A 19,711-nucleotide genomic window follows, 5' to 3' on the forward strand; every position below is an offset into this window, starting at 1 on the left:
TCAGTGACTAGCACCTGCGTCAGGGGTCACAGTGATGACGTGGAAAACTTGGGGAATAACTCAAATATATTCCTCTACAATATATTATTCCTTACCCCACGTCTCATATAGTAAAAGCTACAAAGCAGCAAGGCACTTTAACTTTCTGTATTCCCCAAGTTTTCCACTCATTCATTAAAGAACTGTGTTCCATTTTTAAAGGCCCGTGGTGCTGTTTTTTTTGTTTGGACTTTAGTTTGTACTTCGTTCCCTCTCTTTTGTTATATCCAAGTCAGAATGAGGGGAGCCATAAATGCCATGGCACCTCCAAAACAATTCTTCTGTCTCTCACTGCGAGGTATTTATTCCCTTACCTCATTCCCCAGGGCAGTGACTATCAGCTGCATAAGAGGCATCAGGAGCCAGCAGGCCTTGAGCATGAGCAGATGCTCAAGGCCCCACAAAGGCCAGTCAGGCGATGTCACTTATGCAGCTGATACACATCGCCCCAGGGGAATGAGGTAAGGGAATAAATGTCTGGCTGTGGCAGGGTGGTAGAGAAGGAGAAAGATGCTGAAGGGGAGGAATGCTGGACAACATGGGTGGGGAAGGGGGAGTAAGGAAAAAGGCAAAGATAGAGTGCTAAATGCCATAGGGTGGGGAAGGGAAGTAGAGCAAGACAAATTGCTGGGGGCCATGGGTGGGTGGGGGATGGGGTAGAAGGACAGAGATGCTGGAGACTAGGGGGGTTGAGATGGAGGGAATAAGAGATGCTTGAGATCAGGGGTGGGAGTGTTGGGAGGGAAGGAATGAGAGAGATGCTGGACACCATGAAGGGGACTATGGGATCATAGGGAAGGTTTGGTGGTGGAGATGGAGGCAGAGTTGGGCACCCCCAAACAAAAAGGTATTCTGAGATAAGAAATAGGACTAGTGGCTGACATAAGGGAGGAGGGAGACAGGTGAGGCGGAATAGGCTAAAAAAAGACACTGGATGACTACAAGGCATGGAGAGTGATAGGGGAGAGGGGGAGAGAGACAGACTGGGTGACAATTTGAGAGGATGAATGGGGTGAAGAGAGTGAGCTAGATTGGGTGGCATTCAGTGATGCATTAAGGGTCTGATTTAATAAGCCCACTTTTTCCCATGGACAAGGAAAATTAAAAACAAACAGTCTTAGTAAAAGAACCCTGTAGGAGCTCAGACTTTAGAATAGTGCCCCCCCCCCCCGCTCCTTATATCAATGGAGACCATGGCGACAAGAGAAGGGGGGGGGGGTTGAGAAAGGTATCAGCCGCTGGATCTTAAGTTTCTGGGCTGGCTCCTAAATCCCAAGAAAATTTGTCAAGGCCTGCCTTAAATCATTTACTTCTCCTCCTATTGCACGACAATTCAAAATTTCCATTAACAACTCAATATCCTCAAGATCAAAGGCACTTGATAAATCAAATTGCATTAATAAAACTTGATTTCCAGTACCTATACATGATCTAATTTCAATAGTGTTCCAAAAACTGTCTCTATATCCACTTCTGAAACCAGATTGTGAAGAATGAAGATAATGGTCTAAATTTTCAGTGATTTGTCTGGCAGCTATTCCTTCCATAACTTTTGTCAAAAGGATATGAATGTGACTAGTCTGTAGTCACATCATTCAATTTTAAATTAGGAATTTTTGCAATAGGTGTATGATTTCATCCAATGAACTTGGAAACGTACCTGTACAAAAAAGAAATATCCTTTAATCATAAAGATAAAATGTCCAAAAAAATTCCTGAGAAGCATCTTTCATCAAATAAGTTGGGCAATTGACAATGAGAAGAGGAATATTTTTTAATGATTATTGTAATTTGAGACTGTAGGAGGCAGAAAATGATCCCATATCCTATCAGATGTAATACCTGGATCTTTACTTATCAATTGAAAGTTAAATTTATTTATTTTTATTTATTTATTTATTTACGTCAATTTATATACCGTATCTTATTGCTACTGCAAAACAGAACGGTTTACAATTTATAAAAAAGAAGCAATACAATATGTAGAGGTTGGACAAACATTAGAACTCCAGTCATTACAGGAAAGCACAGCAAACCCACAAACTAGCTACATAAGATGAAAAACAGTATAACTCATGATTTAGTATACAGGAGAGCACCGCAAATACAAGATTAAATACATAATATAATCTACACAGACAAACAATACAGTTTTGATTTAATATATATTACAGATGCCCATTTATAACCTTTCTTCCATTATTCTAAATTCTGTTCTACATAATTGATAAAGTAGAAGGTTTTCAAAAGTTTCCGAAAATGAAAGTAAGATTTCTCAAGTCTGATCTCTTTTGGAAGGCCATTCCAAAGAGAGGGAGACAAATAGAAAAAAGCCGAATTCCGTGTAGATTCCCATCTAGCCCTAGCAAGAGGAGGAATCACTAACCTGTTGTCTGTCAGGGATCTAAGGGTTCGTGTGGCAGTGTAAGGAATAGTTAGATTTGACAGATAGTCAGGATTTAGTGTATAAAAAGCCTTATGAGTCAAAACTAAGGCTTTAAACTTAACTCTTGCTTCAACCGGAAGCCAATGCAGTTGATGTAGTAAAGGTGTTATTCTGTCATCCCTCCGGGCCCTACAAATCATACGTGCTGCAGTATTCTGTATTCTTTGTAGTCGTTTCAAGCTAGCTTGAGTGATCCCTGCATATATGATATTACAATAATCTAAGCGTGAGGTAATATAGGCAGATGTCAACGTTTTAAGGGAATCCTTACTAATTGAATTCCTAACTGACCGAAGTCTCCTAAGATGGAAAAAATATTTTTTCACTACGTCGGATATTTGTTCCTCAAAAGTCAAAGCAGAATTGATTATAACCCCAAGGTATCTAAAGGATTTAACTGTAGGGATGTTCTGGCCAAATAGCATAGGTACCACTGCTGGACATGTGCCCTGTCCCACTATCCAAGATGTTATAGTCTTATCTGGATTTAATACTATTTGATGTGTTGTGAGCCAATCTGCCACTTTATCCAGACAGATTTGTAGCGGTGTAAGATCCATATTAGATGGTTTAACATAATGAATAAGAAGAAAATCGTCCGCATATGAATAAAAACTAATACCCATTGTTTGAATGAGAAGTGCCAAGGGACTGACGTATAGATTAAACAGTAATGGGGACAGGACCGATCCCTGTGGAACCCCACATGGTAGATTGTATATTGTAGAGGACAATTGCTGCTGAACTACTTTAAATGAACGTTCGGTAAGAAAGGATATAAACCATTTCATAATTGTCCCTGAAAGACCAATCTCACCTAATCTGTCAAGAAGTAGTTTATGATTAATTAAATCAAAAGCTGCAGATAGATCAAGTGAAACAACCAAGGCAATATAGCCATGCTCTAGTTTTGCATGAATCTCACTTAACAGCGAAGTCAGGATAGTCTCAGAAGGGATGCTCTTATTTTTCCAAAATTTTCCTTTTTAGAAAAATTAAGCAATATCTTCAATTTTAGGAATAATCTTATTCAACTAATTTGGCAGGATTGCATATAAAATTAAAATGTCTTGTTTAACATCTAGATGAATACATGAACTGTATTTCTTTAATCTTAGTTTTATGTTTGTTCAATGCAGTCCTCCAGTTTCTTTATTTCAGTTCCTTCCTTATTACAGGTCCCTTCTAATTTCTTGCAATTTCTTTTAAAGATAAGGGAGATCAAGGATGGAGAGGGGATGGAAACAGGGTGGGGGAGGGGTGGGGGGGGTGGGGGGGGGATAAACAGCACTGCTGTGCATGTAACAGTCACTGTGTAGTAAATGCACACCTCCTGCCATTACCACACAGGCTTTGTACTTACTATGGACTAGTTTTTGCACCTAATGCATGGTAAGTGCAAAAACATACCACACTTTAGCAAAAAGAACAATATTTCCTATGCATGGAGGCTACCAGTGAGTTAACTGACCCAATGCCCTCTCTGAAGTCAGTGGCAGCAAATTAACACTAAAGTTTCTGCCCCTCTACATTGATTTGTGTCTTCCAAGGTTGCAAAAAAATATCCTGTTAATATTCCTAAAGCACTTTGTATTCTTGATAAATACATGGATTTAAAATAGTTACATTCAGGTATTTCTCTGTCCCACACAGAGGCTGCAATCAAATTGACACAAGAAGGGTTAAGTGACTTACCCAAGGGCACCTGGATCTTTAGGGATTCTTGGCACACTGCTCTAGGCACTAGGCTACTTTTCTACTTGTAAGTTCAGTTTTATTCCATTTAATCTTATACCCCAAGAAGTGTGTGACCTGCCCATAAAAATGAAACAAAACTGAGAGGGTCATGGCTTTGAGATACCACCTTTGTTATACAGATAGATGAATACAATAAGCATAAAATGTTTATAACACTTTCCATGACAGGTGCATGAATTGCAGTTGTGGGGTGGTAGACTTAGGAGTAATGTCAGGAAATTATTTCAAGGAGAGGGTGTCTGATGCCTAGAATGCCCTCCTGAGGGAGGTGGTAGATATAAATGGTGACAATTCAAAAAGGTGTGGTATGAACACAGAATCTCTAATTAGAAATGGATGGTATAACCAAACACCCCCCCCCCCCCCCCCCCCAAAACCTTAGACTGCTGCAGTGTGGATGTGTCAAGTGCACTTAGATGGCAACTCAGACTGTGAAGAATAAGGCTGGTGCCAGGCAGACTTGCATGTCTGTGTCCTGTATATGGCAATCTAGTTTAGCCAGAATGGAAAGGGCTTTGACAGCAACTTCAGTAGCTGGAACAGTGCTACGCAGACTTTTAGTCTGTCCCAAATGACAAGATGGGTTCAGATAGGCTGGAGTGGGTTTCGACGGCAACTCCAGTAGTTGGAATGATAAGGACAGTGCCGGGCAGACTTTGTGATCTTTCTTTAGCATTTCTGGGACATAAATCAAGTTTTATCATATTCATTGTTAGTTTAATGATGAAGTGATGAGTGTGAGTGCTGGGTAGACTAGATGGACCATTCAGGTCTTTAATTGCCATCATTTACTACATTATCCGAAAAAATTCTTTTGGGCTCCAACACCCATTGATAAGGCTTCTAAAGTGATTATAAATGGTGATGGAGGACATCTTTGCCCAGTAGCCTTTTACAGCAAAGTTATTCAAGATTAATGAATAAGTAAGTATTGTAGAAAGAAGGAAGGAATCTAACTTTGCAGATGAAATTAGGACCCAGCCTGAATAGTATAGCATTAAACAAATTCCCACTCAAGACTCTCAAATGCCTTCTCTGCTTCTAGTGACAAGGCAACAGCATAAGAAGGCAAGTTAGGTGTTCAGTTGAGGCAAGCAATTTTTTCTGCAGCCAGTCATCCTTTCCAAACTTCTGGATTAAAGTATCCTTCACAGCATAAAGCCTCAATCAAAACCTTGGCATGAATTTTGCAATATAAATGAATAAGGGAGACAGGCCTGTAATTTTGAGCCTAATAAATTAAACATTTTCCCAAACAAATGATTAGAGCCTCTGAAAAAGTGGGTGTAGCTGTTCCATTATCAGATCATGAGACCAAAGCAATAGCTTGAGAGATAGGAGAGTGATAAACTTGATAAACCTCAGCCATATATTCATCACCTCCAGGAGTTTTCCAACTATTTAATACATCATATCTATTATTTGCTATCTAATGAGCTGATGCAAACATTCAATTAAAAGGCTCAATTTCAGGATAGTTTAATTTACCAAGAAAAAAGTGTCTGAAGATGATATATTTATGGGTTATTAGACTTTCAAAGCTCAGAAATATATCAGAAATTGGCTAACCCAATAGTTCCCAAATCTTCTGCTGAATGTACCCCAGCCACTCAGGGTTTTAGAATATCCACCACGAACATTCATGAGAGTTGCATGTACTGCCTCCACTGTATGCAAATCTCTCATGAACATTAATGGTTGATATTCTGAAAATCTGACAGGATAGAGTGCCTCCAGGACTAGGTTTGGGAACCACTGGACTAACCTATGCATTGTTGTGAATGCATATCCTCTTCATGAATGGCATGGTTTCTGTTTAGCTAATTATCTGAAAGCCAGGCATTGTGCAAAGTTCTACTTTCTTTATTTGAACCGATATGTTTTACATTACCTTCTGGCCAGCTACTGTAGGGTCATATGAAAAAGTTAGCAGGGATAGTTAAAGTAATCAATTCTCTATGGTCTGAATATGTAACGTTTGTAGCATGTTCCTATTACAGTCTAAAACTTGTAAAAGTTTGACTTGCTATCTCTACCTTACAGAGCTTAATTTGAACATAACAAGCATTGCCATACTAGGATAAACCAAAGGTTCATCAAGCCAAGCACCCTGTTTATAACAGTGGCCAATCCATGTTACAAGTACCTGGCAAGATCCCAAAACAGTAAAAGAGTTTTGCTGCTTATCCTAGAAATAAGCAGTGGATTTTCCTCAAGGCCATCTTAATATATGGACTTTTCTATTAGGAAGTTATCAAACCTTTTTTAAACCCCACTAAGCTATTCTCTGACAAGAAATTTGAGTTTAATTACATGTTCAGTGAAGAAATATTTTCTCCGATTTAAATGTACTACATTGTAGCTTCATTATGTACCCCCTAGTATTTTTGGAAAGAGTTAAAAAAGCAATTCATGTCTACCCCTTCACTCATTTTATAGACCTCTATCATATCTCCCCTCAGCCTTTTTCTAAGTTGAAAAGCCGTAGCCGCTTTAGCCTTTCCTAAAGAGGAAGTTGTTGCATCCCCTTTATCACTTTTGTCACCCTTCTCTGTACTTTTTCTAATTCCACTATATCTTTTTTGAGAAGCGGTAACCAGAATTGCATGCAGTAGTTGAGGTGCAGTTGCACCATGGAACAATACAAAGGCATTACAACATCCTCATTTTTCCCCATTCCCAGTTACCCAATGCTAGGGTCCACCTTATGAAACAGCACTCAAAAAAAATTACATATTGTAGAAAATATATTGAAATCTTCTGCCCTGTGTGTGGCGGCAGACAATAAAGCAAACTGGATTCTAGGAATTAGGGCAGGGATGTAAAAGAGCAAGATAATACATCTTATTCCATGGTCACTGAGTATTGTGTTCAATTCTGGTTGCTGTATCTCAAAGCTAGTGGAATTAGAAAAGGCTCAGATGGTGACCAAAATGATGGGAGATGGAACTTCTCCCAAATGAGGCGACCGCACCTCAAATACTGTGCTCAATTCTGGTCACTGCATCTCAAAAAAGATATAGTGGAATTAGAAAAGGTGCAGAGAAGGGCGACGAAAATGATAAAGGGGATGGGACAACTTCCCTATGAGGAAAGGCTAAAGCGGCTAGGGCTCTTCAGCTTGGAGAAAAGGCGGCTGAGGGGAAATATGATAGAGGTCTACAAAATAATGAGCTGAATAGAGCAGAGGTGAAGCATTTGTTTACACTTTCAAACAATAATAGAACCAGGGGACACAGATGAAGCTAGAATATGGTAGATTTAAAACAAATAGGAGAAAGGTTTTCTTTACTCAGCATGTAGATGGACTCTGGAACTCATTGCCAGAGACTGTGGTAGCAGCGGCTGGCCTTACGGAGTTTAAGGGGGGTCTGGACAGATTCCTGAAGGAAAAGTCCATTGAACATTATTAATTTTTTTTTTTTTTTTGGGGGGGGGGGGGGGTTGCCAGGTTCTTGAAGCCTGGATTGGCCGCTGTCAGAGACAGTATGCTGGGCTTGATGAACCCTTGGTCTTTTCCCAGTACGGCAGTGCTTATGTGCTTTGGTCTATAAAATAATGAGTGGAGTTGAACGGGTAGATGTGAAGCATCTGTTCATGCTTTCCATAAAATACTAGGACTAGGGAGCTTGTGATGAAGCTACAATGTAGTAAAATTTAAAACGAATCGGAGAAAAGTTTTCACTCAACGTGTAACTAAACTCTGGAATTCGTTGCCAGAGAATGTGGTAAAGGCAGTTAGCTTAGCAGAGTTTAAAAAAGGTTTGGACAGTTTCCTAAAGGAAAAGTCCATAGACCATTATTAAATGGACTGGGGAAAATCCACTATTTCTGGGATAAGCAGTATAAAATGTTTTGTACATTTTTGGGACCTTGCCAGGTATTTGTGACCTGGCCACTGTTGGAAACAGGATGCTGGGCTCCATGGACCTTTGGTCTTTCCCAGTATGGCAATACTTATGTACTTATGTAGGTTGGGGCTCTTCATCTTGGAAAAGATGACTGAAGAGGGATATAACAGAGGTCTATAAAATCTTGCATTGTGCAGAACGAGTAAAGTGAATCAATTTTGAAAGTGAAGCGACTAGGCAATACAATGAAATTACATAGAAATACTTTAAAGACAAACAGGAGGAAATTTTTCACTTAAAGCCCTGGAACTTGCTGTCAGAGGATGTGGTAACTGGTTAGCATATCTGGGTTTAAAAAAAAAAAAAGCTTTAGACAAGTTCCTGGAGGAAAGGTGCATAGTTAGAGATGGACATGGGGGAAGACACTACTTGCCCTGCAATTGCTGCTATGGAATGTTGCTACTAATTAGGTTTGTGCCACATACTTATGACTTGGATTAGCCACTGTTGTAAGCAGGATACTGGGCTAGACGGACCTTTGGTCTGACCCAGAATGGCTATTCCTTATGTTCTTTCAGAGTCCTTTACAATAAATCATATGCAAGAAATGCAATAGTTGATAGGATAGGTTTAAAAATCTGTTCTGTGCATAGTTCACAATGCTTACATCAACAAAATTAGCCATCCAAAAAAGGGCAGAGAAGGCAGAGCATAGGCATTTTTAGGCCAGATTTAAATTTGGTATGGGATTGTTCTATAAACGGATTTGTCCGTGTCTGAGGGCCAGAATCCAGTTTCCAGATTTCCACAAGATCTATTTGCATGCATTGCTTCCATTGTATGTAAATAGATCTCATGCTTACTCATTGGGGAAATCCTGAAAACCTAACTTTAGATTAAAGGTGTCCAACCTCAGCCCTCAACAAAGACTGGAAGGGAGTGCATTCCAAAGGGTAGGACTTGATACACTGAATATCCTAGAGAGGATAAAAATCAAATAGTGTGGAAAAGATGGCACAACCAGGCAATTTGAGATGAACGAAGGGTTCTGGAATGAGTAATGGTATTCATGTCTTAGAAAGGTATAGACACTAGAATCATGTATCCTATGTACCATTGTAAGAATTATGAGATTGTTTTATGGGTAGCCAGTGCTCATCACAGAAGGGGTGTAATGATCACATTTCAGAACCTTATCAATTTCACTGCTGTTTTTGTATCATTTGAAGGAAAAATATCCTGAACACAAGCTCCCTATAGTAAGAAATTAGTCATGTTATGATGAGTGAATAATCAAAAAAAAAAAGTTTTTGTGTAGAGGCTCTTTTACTCTCATATGGCAGTGCACTTCCATTTCTCTTACCTGGAGAGAGATTACCAGATCTAGATCTGCCAAGAGGTTAGATCTCTGTCTTCTGGATTTGATATAGCCGGTTCTTTAGGAAACCAAACTGAAAAATAGTGCCAGTTCCCAGAACAGTTAGAGAAGGAAATTACAAGCCCAATTGGTACACAGATTAGGAGAGAATCTTGGCACAAAGTGGCAATGAGACCTGGCCCATCTATGTGGCCTAGTCATATGGTTGTAGTTGTATGTGCTCTTCCTTTATGCTTCTGCTTAGCTCAGCTGTGACAAAACTAGAAACTAAACCCACATTTCTGAAGCTACCTCATAAGTACATAAGTATAGAAGGTCCATCAAACCCAGCATCCCATTTCCAGCAGTGGCCAATCCAGGTCACAAGTACCTGGCAAGATCCCAAAACAGTACATTTTATGCTGCTTATTCTATAAATAAGCAGTGAATTTTCCCCAAGTCCATTTTAATAATGGTCGATAGGCTTTTCCTTTAAGAAGCCAGTCAAACCTTTGTTTAAAACCCCACTAAAGCCATCTAAACTTTTTAAAACCCCAATAAGCTAACCGCTTTTACTACATTCTTTGGCAACTAATTCCAGAGTTTAATTACATGTCGAGTGAAGAAATATTTTATCCGATTCATTTTAAATTTACTACTTTGCAGCTTCATTGCATGCGCCCTAGGCCTAGTATTTTTGAAAGAGTAAATAAGTGCTTCAAGTCTACCCGTTCCACTCCACTCATTTTATAGACCTATTATAGCTTCCCTCAGCCGTCTTTTCTCCAAGCTGAAGAACCCTAGCCGCCTTTCCTCATAGGGAAGTTGTTGCATCCCCTTTATCATTTTCACCACTCTTCTCTGTACCTTTTAATTCCACTATATCTTTGAGACGTGGTGACCAGAACTGAACACAATATTTGAGGAGTGGTCGCACCATGGAGTGATACAAAATCATTAAAAAAACAAGTCCATAAACCGCTACTAAATGGACTTGGGAAAAATCCACAATTCCGGGAATAACATGTATAGAATGTTTGTACGTTTGGGAAGCTTGCCAGGTGCTCTTGGCCTGGATTGGCCGCTGTCATGGACAGGATGCTGGGCTCAATGGACCCTTGGTCTTTTCCCAGTGTGGCATTACTTATGTACTTATCCTCATTTGTGTTTTCCATTCCTTTCCTAATACCTAACATTCTATTTCTTTCTTAGCTGCTGCCACGCACCGAGCAGAGGGGTTCAACGTATCAATGATAATACCTAGATCCCTTTCCTGGTTAGTGACTCCTAATGTGGAACCTTGCATTACATAGCTATAATTCAGGTTCCTCTTTCCCCACATGCATCACTTTGCATTTGCTCACATTAAACGTCATCTGCCATTTAGATGCCCAGTCTCATGATGTCCTCTTGTAATTTTTCCACAATCCTCTTGCGATTTAACAACTTTGATTAACCATGTTGTCAGCAAATTTAATTACCTCACTCCCATCTCTACATCATTTGTAAATGTTAAAAAGCAGTGGTTCCAGCACATACCCTTGGAGAACCCCACTATCTACCCTTCTCCATTGAGAATACTGACCATTTAATCCTACTCTGTTTTCCATCTTTTAACCAGTTTTTAATCCACAATAGGACACTACCTCCTATCCCATGACTCTACCGTTTCCTTGGAGTCTTTCATGAGGTACTTTGTCAAATGCCTTTTGAACATCCATATACACAATATCAACTGGCTCACCTTTGTCCACATGTTCACCCCTTCAAAGAAATGTAATAGATTGGTGAGGCAACAAGATTTCCCTCCACTAAATCCATATTGACTGTCTCAATCCATGATTTTGAATATGCTCAGTAATTTTGTTCTTTATAATAGTCTCTACCATTTTCAATGTCAGGCTCATTGGTCTATAATTTCCTGGCTCTCCTCTGGAACCTTAAAAAAAATGTTATTGTCTACCCTCCAATCTTCCGGAATCATGAATTACATATTACTAGCAATAGTTCTGCAAGTTCATTTTTCAATTCTATCAGTACTCAGGAATGAATATCTGGTCCAGATTTGCTACTCTTCAATTTGTCAAATTGCGCAATTACATTCTCCAGGTTTATAGAGATTTTATTCGGTTTCTCTGACTCATCAGCTTGAATACCATTTCTGGCACTAGTATCTCTCCCAAATCTTCCTCAGTGAAGACCAAAGCAAAGAATTCATTTAATCTTTCCACTACGGCTTTGTCTTCCCCAAGTGCCCCTTTTACCCCTTGGTCATCTAGCAGTCCAACCAGTTTTTGCCAGCTTCTTGCTTTTAATTATACCTAAAAAAAAATGTGTTTTTGCCTCCAATGCAATCTTTTTTCAAAATCGCTTTGCCTTCTTTTATCAGCGCTTTCCATGTCACATGCCATTCTTATGCTGTTAATTAAGAAAATGGAAGAAGGATCTGACTGAAAATAATAATTTTCTTTTAGCTCCAATAGCTTCCTTCGCCTCATTTTCTGGTCTTTCTTCCTCCTTTAATACACAGAATATATTTGGCCTAGGCTTCCAGGATGGTATTTTTGAACAGCATCCTAGACTGATGTAAATATTTGACCTTTGCAGATGCTCAAAGTTTTTTTTTCCCCATCATTCTTTTCATTTTATCATGGTCTCCTGAAATTTAAATGCTAATGTATTGGATTTCCTGTATGTACTTACTTCAAAGCAGATATCAAATCTGATCACATTATGATCACTGTTATCAAGCAGCCCCAGCACCATTACCTCCTGCACCAGATCATTTGCTCCACTAAGGACTAGGTCTAGAATTTTTCCTTCTCTTCTTGTCTCCTGTACAAGCTGCTCCATACAGCAGTTCTTGATTGTCAAGGAATTTTACCTCCCTAGCATGCCATGTTACATTTCCCAGTCAATATTGGGGTAATTGAAATCACCCATTATTGTGTTGCCTAGTTTGTTAGCCTCCCTAATTTCTGATAACATTTTTACTTCCATTTATTCATCCTGGCCAGGTGGACAGTAGTACACCATCACTATCCTTTCCCCTTTACACAAAGAATTTCAATCCATAGGGATTCCAAGATGTGTTGATTCCTGCAGAATTTTCAATCAATTTGATTCAAGGTCCTCCTTAACATACAATGCTACCCCCTCCACCAGTAGCTTGATCCACCCTATCACTACGATATAATTTGTACCCTGGTATGAGTGTCCCACTTGTTATCCTCCTTCCACCAGGTCTCAGATGCCTAGAATATATTGCACTAAATGAAAAATTAGATCCAATAACTCTCCCATCTTATTTCTTAGGCTTCTGGCATTCACATATAGACATTTCAAAGTTTGTTGCTCCTATTTACATCTTGCTCATTAGTTGACAGTGTTAATTTGTAATCTTGTCTGATGTTTACTTAAGGACACCTGTCCTATTCTATGGTCTCTTTTGCAACCTTGCTACCGGGATACCCTATCTTCCCTGTCTTGGTGATAAACTTTGAAAGATACCTTGTTCTGAACCATGTGCTTCTGAACTGGTCTGCCTTCCCCCAGTTTCTAGTTTAAAAGCTGCTCCGTCTCCTTTTAATATGAAGATGCTAGCAGCCTGGTCCCACCCTGGTTAAGGTGGAACCCATCCTTCCCCAGAATGTTGCCCAGTTCCTGACAAATTAAAAATCCTCCTCCCTTCACCATCGCCTCATGTATGCATTGAGACTCCGGAGCTCTGCCTTCTCTTGGGCCCTGCGCATGGAACAGGTAGCACTTAGGAAAATACTACCCTAGAGGTTCTGATTTGAGCTTTCTACCCAAGAGCCTAAATTTGGCTCCCAGAACCTCTCCCACATTTTCCTACATCATTTGTGCCCACATGCACAAGACAGCCAGCTCCACCCCAGCACTATCTAAAATCCTATGTGACACGTGAGGTCTGCCTTCGCACCAGCCACCCAGCTATCTACATGCCTAATCAAATCACCAACTACAACAGCCGTCCTAACCCTTCCCTCCTGGGCAGTAGCTCCTGGAGACAACTCCTCTGTGTGAGGATATTGCATCCCCTGGTGTGCTGGTTCTGGCTACAGGATTACTTCCAGTTGCACCAGGGTGATGCTCTCCTTTTAGAAGACCTCTTCAGTGAATTGGAGTGGGGGAGATGTAGCTACTCCGACATTAACTACTCTATTCCTTTATCTTTGCCTCATGTGCAAGACAACTAAAATTTGAACAAAAGGTGGGTCAGTGGTAAGTCATGGTTATTGTATTTGCCTTGATGTTCCATGGTCACAATTTGGAATCTGGAAGGTGTGCTCTATGTTGAAATAGAACGTGAGCAGACTCCTGGTCCCATTTCACCCTTTGCACAGACAACTTATTCACTTCCCCAAAAAGCACAAGGAAAGGTATTTTGCAAGAGCAACATCTGTATAAATTATTTATTTTAAATCATTTTGAAAAGTTTACAGTGGTCCTTGTGATATCACTCACCCTCTGCACACCTCTATAAAAAGTCATACAAGTTCAATTTCATTCACACATACAAAAAGTACATCTAGGTTTACAAATTTTTTGGCAATTTGATCCATGTAACCCGTTTTCTTTTATTGCCATTGACCCCACCATTGGAAAAAAGTCCTCCCAAAGTGTAGTGTTACATATTTACATATAAATGTTTCAAAGTGCTTGAGAACAGTGATTGTTCTGAATATAATTTACAGCCTTTACAAATATGTACAGGAGGGTTCAATACAGCACAGTTCATTACTGAATATGGCTTTCTAGGGAAAGTGCTCTGTACATTTACTTGGCCTGTGGTGCTCTTAATACTGATAGGTTTTGGGGGTGAGAGTGGGGGATGTTTGTAACAATGTTAACCACATCAAAAACGCATCTATATTTACAGAAGTTTATACATGTTATAGACATCCATTGTACACACTTGGTCCACACAGATGATATGGTCACATTCTTCCAGGACTGAATCCTAATCTGCTTGGTCACAGGCCTCATCAATTAAAAAAAAACAAAACTAGGGGACTGATGGATGAATTCTGATCAAGCTGAGTTATTCTCAAGATAGATCATCTTCTGTGTTTACAACCGATATCTATAAATAGAAAAAAAATACATTTTAGAATTACTGTGGATATGTTAGTATCAATTCTATGCTTATTCCCATATTAAATACAAACCAGAAAGTTTGGAGCCTCTAATGAGGCCAAGAAACCTTTGTTGAAAGTTAATGCAACATAAGAGATCCAAAAGGCAGGTACTGACCCATTGCATTATATCATGGTGCCTTAGAGCAGTGTTTCCGGTCCAGTCAGGTTTTCAGAATATCTACAATGGTTTTGCAGAGGTGTATAACCTTGATTTTTTAGAGATTAAAAAAAATCCTACTAGCTCTAGTTTATTAGTTCTTATCCTCTTATTTTCTTTAAATAGTATTGAACTACCAAAAATTTTAGGTTCTTAAAAAACAAAACAAAACAAAAAAAAAACAAAAAAACACAAAAGCTGCAGGATGTAGTGTAGAAATAGGTTTAGGAAAATAAGAGCAGATATCCTGACTTCAGACATAGGAGTTAAAACTGCAACCTGTGTGGATCTGAGTTTGTGCTTTCCAAATAGTTGAGGGGTAAAGTAAGCATCAGGAGAGCAGTTACAAAACTAGAATGAAGCTAGAGTGCAAATACCATTGGGTGCTTATGACAAAGGGACTGGAAGTGTCCCCAACAGCTCTACTGTGTGTTCAGCAGAGCAATTTACCATTTTATTTTGTTACATTTGTATCCCACATTTTCCCACCTATTTGCAGGCTCAATGTGGCTTACATAATACCGGAGAGGCATTCGCTGACTCTGGTGTGAACAAATACAAGGATGTGGTAAAATAAGATTCATGTGGAATGGTCACATTAAGGAATCGTAAAGCACAAGAGTTGTGGTATGTCCATTACGTACTTTAGTTATGCAGTGTTGCAGAGTTCAGGCATTTTAAGTTCTCAATCCAGTCCTCAGAACACTGAGCTAGGTTTTGTGTTTGTAAAGTGGTGGGCATTGGAGAGACCCAAGTAATCACTTACTGCTGGATAGGTGTGTCCTACTGAACTGCTGTGTCGACCAATATCTATCGTCAGATCCTCTTCTGTTGTTTTTAAGTACACTGGATTGTCAAAATTCATGCTTTTCATATTTTTCTGCTGCCAATTCCGCCAAAACAGGTAACCACCAGCAGCTGCCATTGCCACTAGCACTTCAAAACACAAGTTTTAGGATGTTACATCAGTGTTTACAGAAACAATTTGCCATGTGCTGCACCTTTAATCTTTCCAAATTATGACACATCATCCTCACTTTCCCATTAAAGAAAAATGGACACTATCTACTATGCACTAATTGTCAAAGTAGCAGTTTTAAAATTGTAATCATTCATAAAAAACACATTAATGGAAATTACTCTTAACACCTACCCAGTTTTCGCTTGCCCAAACTCATCCTCCACCATTGGAAACATTGCCCATTTGAATTTTTGTAGAAGTCAATTTGAATTATAGATCTCCAGGTAATTTGTTCTGTCATAAAAGGCCTTTATTGAAAAAGTTAGCCTATTTCATAGTCTGGCCTCCTTTGAGTCGAACAATTATGGAAAATTCTAGAAACACTTGCTTGAATCATACTTTTGTTCCCTACCAAATATCTAGGTCTGTTACTCTACTGCTCTGAGTGTCATGATCAGAACCTTGAACTCTTAAGAGACCAGTAACCAGTGTAATTCACTCAACTGAATGAGTTCATGAAACCTCAAGTAACCTACACTACACATGACAAATTGGTCAGGCAGATGCAACAGGAGTTCTTTAACCTTGAATGAGCTAGATTTGGTATGTACAGTCCAAAATGGTCAGACTTACCATAATCTGATTCTAGATATTAAAGGTTTGCTAAACTGATTATGGTGGGTCAAGATGCATTTTGCTTTACTTTGTACTAAGTTTTCTTTCATAACCTTTTGAATGAGACTTTCTGGCAGAGCCTTAGCGAGGGGAGCTGACACCCGGGGTGGGTCGCCGCTGCGCACCCCCCCCCCCCCGGGTGCAGCACAGCGCACCCTCCTCCTGCTGGAGCGCACCCCCCCCCCCCCGGAGCGCATACCTGCGGCGAGGGATGGGCGGGAGGGCCGATCCGCCCCGACTGCACGTTGCTGGGGTGTGTCGGCTCCACGCTGGTTCACTGCTCTCTCTGTCCCGGAACAAGAAGTAACCTGTTCCGGGGCAGAGAGGGCAGTGCACCAGCGCGGAGCCGACACCCCCCATCGGCGTGCACCCGGGGCGGACCGCCCCCCCCCCCCCCCCGCTTCCTACGCCACTGCTTTCTGGGGATGCTCCACTGTCACAGGTCTGTGGCATGGTTCTAGCCAGCCATGGCAGTTCCCAAACTGTGGAACTCCCAGTTGCTCCACTGCAGGTACATCTGGCTATAATTCATAACTATCCGAGTGGAAATTCATTAGGGCCAAGAACAGTGTCAAAGCAGAATCTGAAACAGATTTAAAAAAAAAAAGTTGCAGTGGCTAAGGCAGAACTCTGGTTCATGCTGCAATGTTTACTATCTCCAGTGTTTTGCAGCATTTTACAAGTCTGAGTGTCTAGGAAGATGAAAGGATGGTGTTAGGGAATGAAGTTAAGTGTGACCAAAACTGCAAAAGTCTAAATAGTGTAACGATTTTACTACTTGCAACAAAAATGCTAAAAACCAATACAACTGGTTCCTACTTACACAGTGGCAGGATGGCCCATGCAGCTGAAGTGCCTTTTGTGGAAGTGTTTGCTTCAGACAGTGGGGTGCTCAGGTTATGTTCTGTTAAATAGAAAACATTCAAAATTTTCTACATTCAATCATGTAAAAAGTGATGTCCGTTTATATAACCAGGTGCTTACAGCACTTGTCATACTGGATTCATTTTCAAGAACATTTGAAAACCCAGTTCTGGAGCCTCACACATCAGAAGTCAGGTGCTTACATATGTGCATTTTTCTACAGCCTGTGATGCTGAACCAGTGGCGTAGCTATATGGAGCCATAACCCCCCCCCCCCCCCAAATTTCCTCTGGGCCCCTGGTTTTGCTGGCAGGTCCCCAACCCCTGCTAGCGCTGGTGTTTCACTAAAAGGAGCGTGTAGGACATGAGGGGGGAAGAGAGCAGGGCAGGCAATGTGGTGGCACTGGAGAAGGCTTCAGTTGGCAGAGGTTGGAGACCCCCACCGGCCAAGGTATTTGCTGCAGCAGTGGGGGGGGGGGGAGGGTGCTGGCAGGGCAGCAGGACTCTGACCTCCTCCCACGAGGTCTGGTTATGCCCCTGTGCTGAACTGTCAGGTGTCAGAGCCATGATTGGAAACATTAGCCTCATCTCTGCCTCAAGCCAGATTCACTTTTCTACAGAGTTTAGCAGTCCTAAAAGTGTACAGGACAGCTCAAGTGTTAACATTCATGTAAATTGTATTACCACAAAATATAGCTTTTCATACTGAGTGATACCCTAGTGATTCAGCAGATTCAGGCCATTCTACCATAGATGGCTGAAAAATGACACAGTGCACAAACCTCCCAGAGAGGCAGAAGCCAGAACATACTCCTGGAAGAATTCTGCATGGGCACCAGCATCTGATCTCTGCTTGCTGTCTCCCACTCTCCCCATAAAGAGATCCAGCAGCAAGATGCGGCACAGATGGATGCTGTGTATTGGGCCACTTCCCTCCTCCTGCATACAGAAGCATGGATAATGCCAGCCAAGAGTGTGGCGGAGAATGGCTGAGTGGAAACAGAAAGCCAAGTGTGCCACTGGGGAGAGCAGGAGAAAAGAGGTGGGAGTATTATATGCATGAGAAGACTTGAGGAGGGGGCGCAGGCAGAACGGTGTTAGAGAACTGCAGTAAGAATGGAGGGGAACTGGGGAGGGCTGGAACACATTTCAGGCCTTAGGATGGGGAAATTTTGTGCAAAATTGCCTCAGACTACCAAGCTACATTATTTGGAGCAAAGGCAGAGAAAAGCAGCTCAGTGTCAAGTTTGAACTCATTCTAGACTTGTTAAAGGGTCCTGATACTAAGTTTAAAAAATTGGTATCTAAGGGTAACCCACATGTTGAAAAAAACATTTACAAGCCTCTACAGCACTATTCTAGTTTAAAAAAAAAAAAAAAAAAAAAAGAAGATTGCAACCCAATAGTGGCAGTGCCTGGTGTCCTGAAGCTATGCTTCAGTGACATTTGGCTTTGCCAAGGGAACCTCGGGCAGTCACCCTGTTTTCCTCCCCACCTCTGGGAAACCAGCTGTGGATAAGTTTCTACTCCATTTTTAAATTTTGGGCTCAGCAGGTTCATGCTGTTTGCTTCTGGTGCACCTGAATCAGCAGCTACTTGTCTGTTATCTTTGTCCTTAATAGGGGAGCACATGCTTCTTGAGAACCTGGTACCGTTAGCTGCAATCATGTGATAATTCCTTTCCTCATGGAAGATAAAGTGATTAGTGCTATCCCTGTGCAGCATCCCTAAACTTTATTCCAAGCAGATCACACTTCTAATTCAGCTGCACATGAACTGTCATGGTATGGCTTAATGGCAACCTTGTACGATGACCAGTTCTGCTAATCATGATTTCAAATTTGTTAGCTAAGCTCTAGCAGTTCTGCAGAAAAACTAAATCTAGGCCAGATTCCAGGTTCTACCACTCAGAAGGCATTTAATTGCTATGCAGATACAGAACCTCAGCTATTCAATTTTATAATCCTTAATTTGCTTCATTAGCAAGCTATTGCTAAAACTGCCTCATGCACAATTTTTTGCCATATGTTAACCAGTTGTTTGCCTGCTCCTCATATGCCACTGCAAACTACAGCTAGCACCTAAATTAGAGAAAGCGGGCCTGCAAAAACATTTGCACATCTCTGCAGATAAGGACACTGTAGTCTTGGAAAACTGAAGGGTGTTTTAAGTTTGTTTCCCCATGTCCTTTAACAGGAAACTTCACTGCTTTCTTTGCAGGCAGATGAGAATAGAAGGGAGATGTTTACCACCTCTTCAGACCCAGCCTTTTGTTATTCAGAAACATGAGTAGTGGTATGGTATACTTTAAAAGATGAAATCAGCATCAAAAATCTCCACAAAGCTAGAAGCAACACGAGTGCCTTTACAGAGGACCAGAGCCAAGATACTTATTCCCTCCCCTTTATAGAAATTCATGTCACCCTGCATGCAACAGAAAT

The 19,711-nt window shown here is 40.7% G+C and overlaps 1 protein-coding gene across 1 annotated transcript in view; it reads right to left on the reverse strand.

Annotated features, from left to right (window-relative positions):
* Positions 1 to 13,867: 13,867 nt before the first annotated feature.
* Positions 13,868 to 19,711, reverse strand: part of VLDLR (very low density lipoprotein receptor) — a 120,411-nt gene continuing 114,567 nt past the window's right edge. Inside the window, exons 17-19 of the mRNA XM_030193820.1 lie at positions 17,230 to 17,310; positions 15,537 to 15,706; positions 13,868 to 14,558 (exon numbers count right to left, since the gene is read on the reverse strand). Coding sequence (XP_030049680.1) covers positions 14,523 to 14,558; positions 15,537 to 15,706; positions 17,230 to 17,310 — 287 coding nt within the window. The 3' untranslated portion in view covers positions 13,868 to 14,522. The remainder of the gene's footprint in view (positions 14,559 to 15,536; positions 15,707 to 17,229; positions 17,311 to 19,711) is intronic.

Source organism: Microcaecilia unicolor, chromosome 2 (assembly GCF_901765095.1).
Source record: "Microcaecilia unicolor chromosome 2, aMicUni1.1, whole genome shotgun sequence".
NCBI lineage: Eukaryota > Metazoa > Chordata > Amphibia > Gymnophiona > Siphonopidae > Microcaecilia > Microcaecilia unicolor.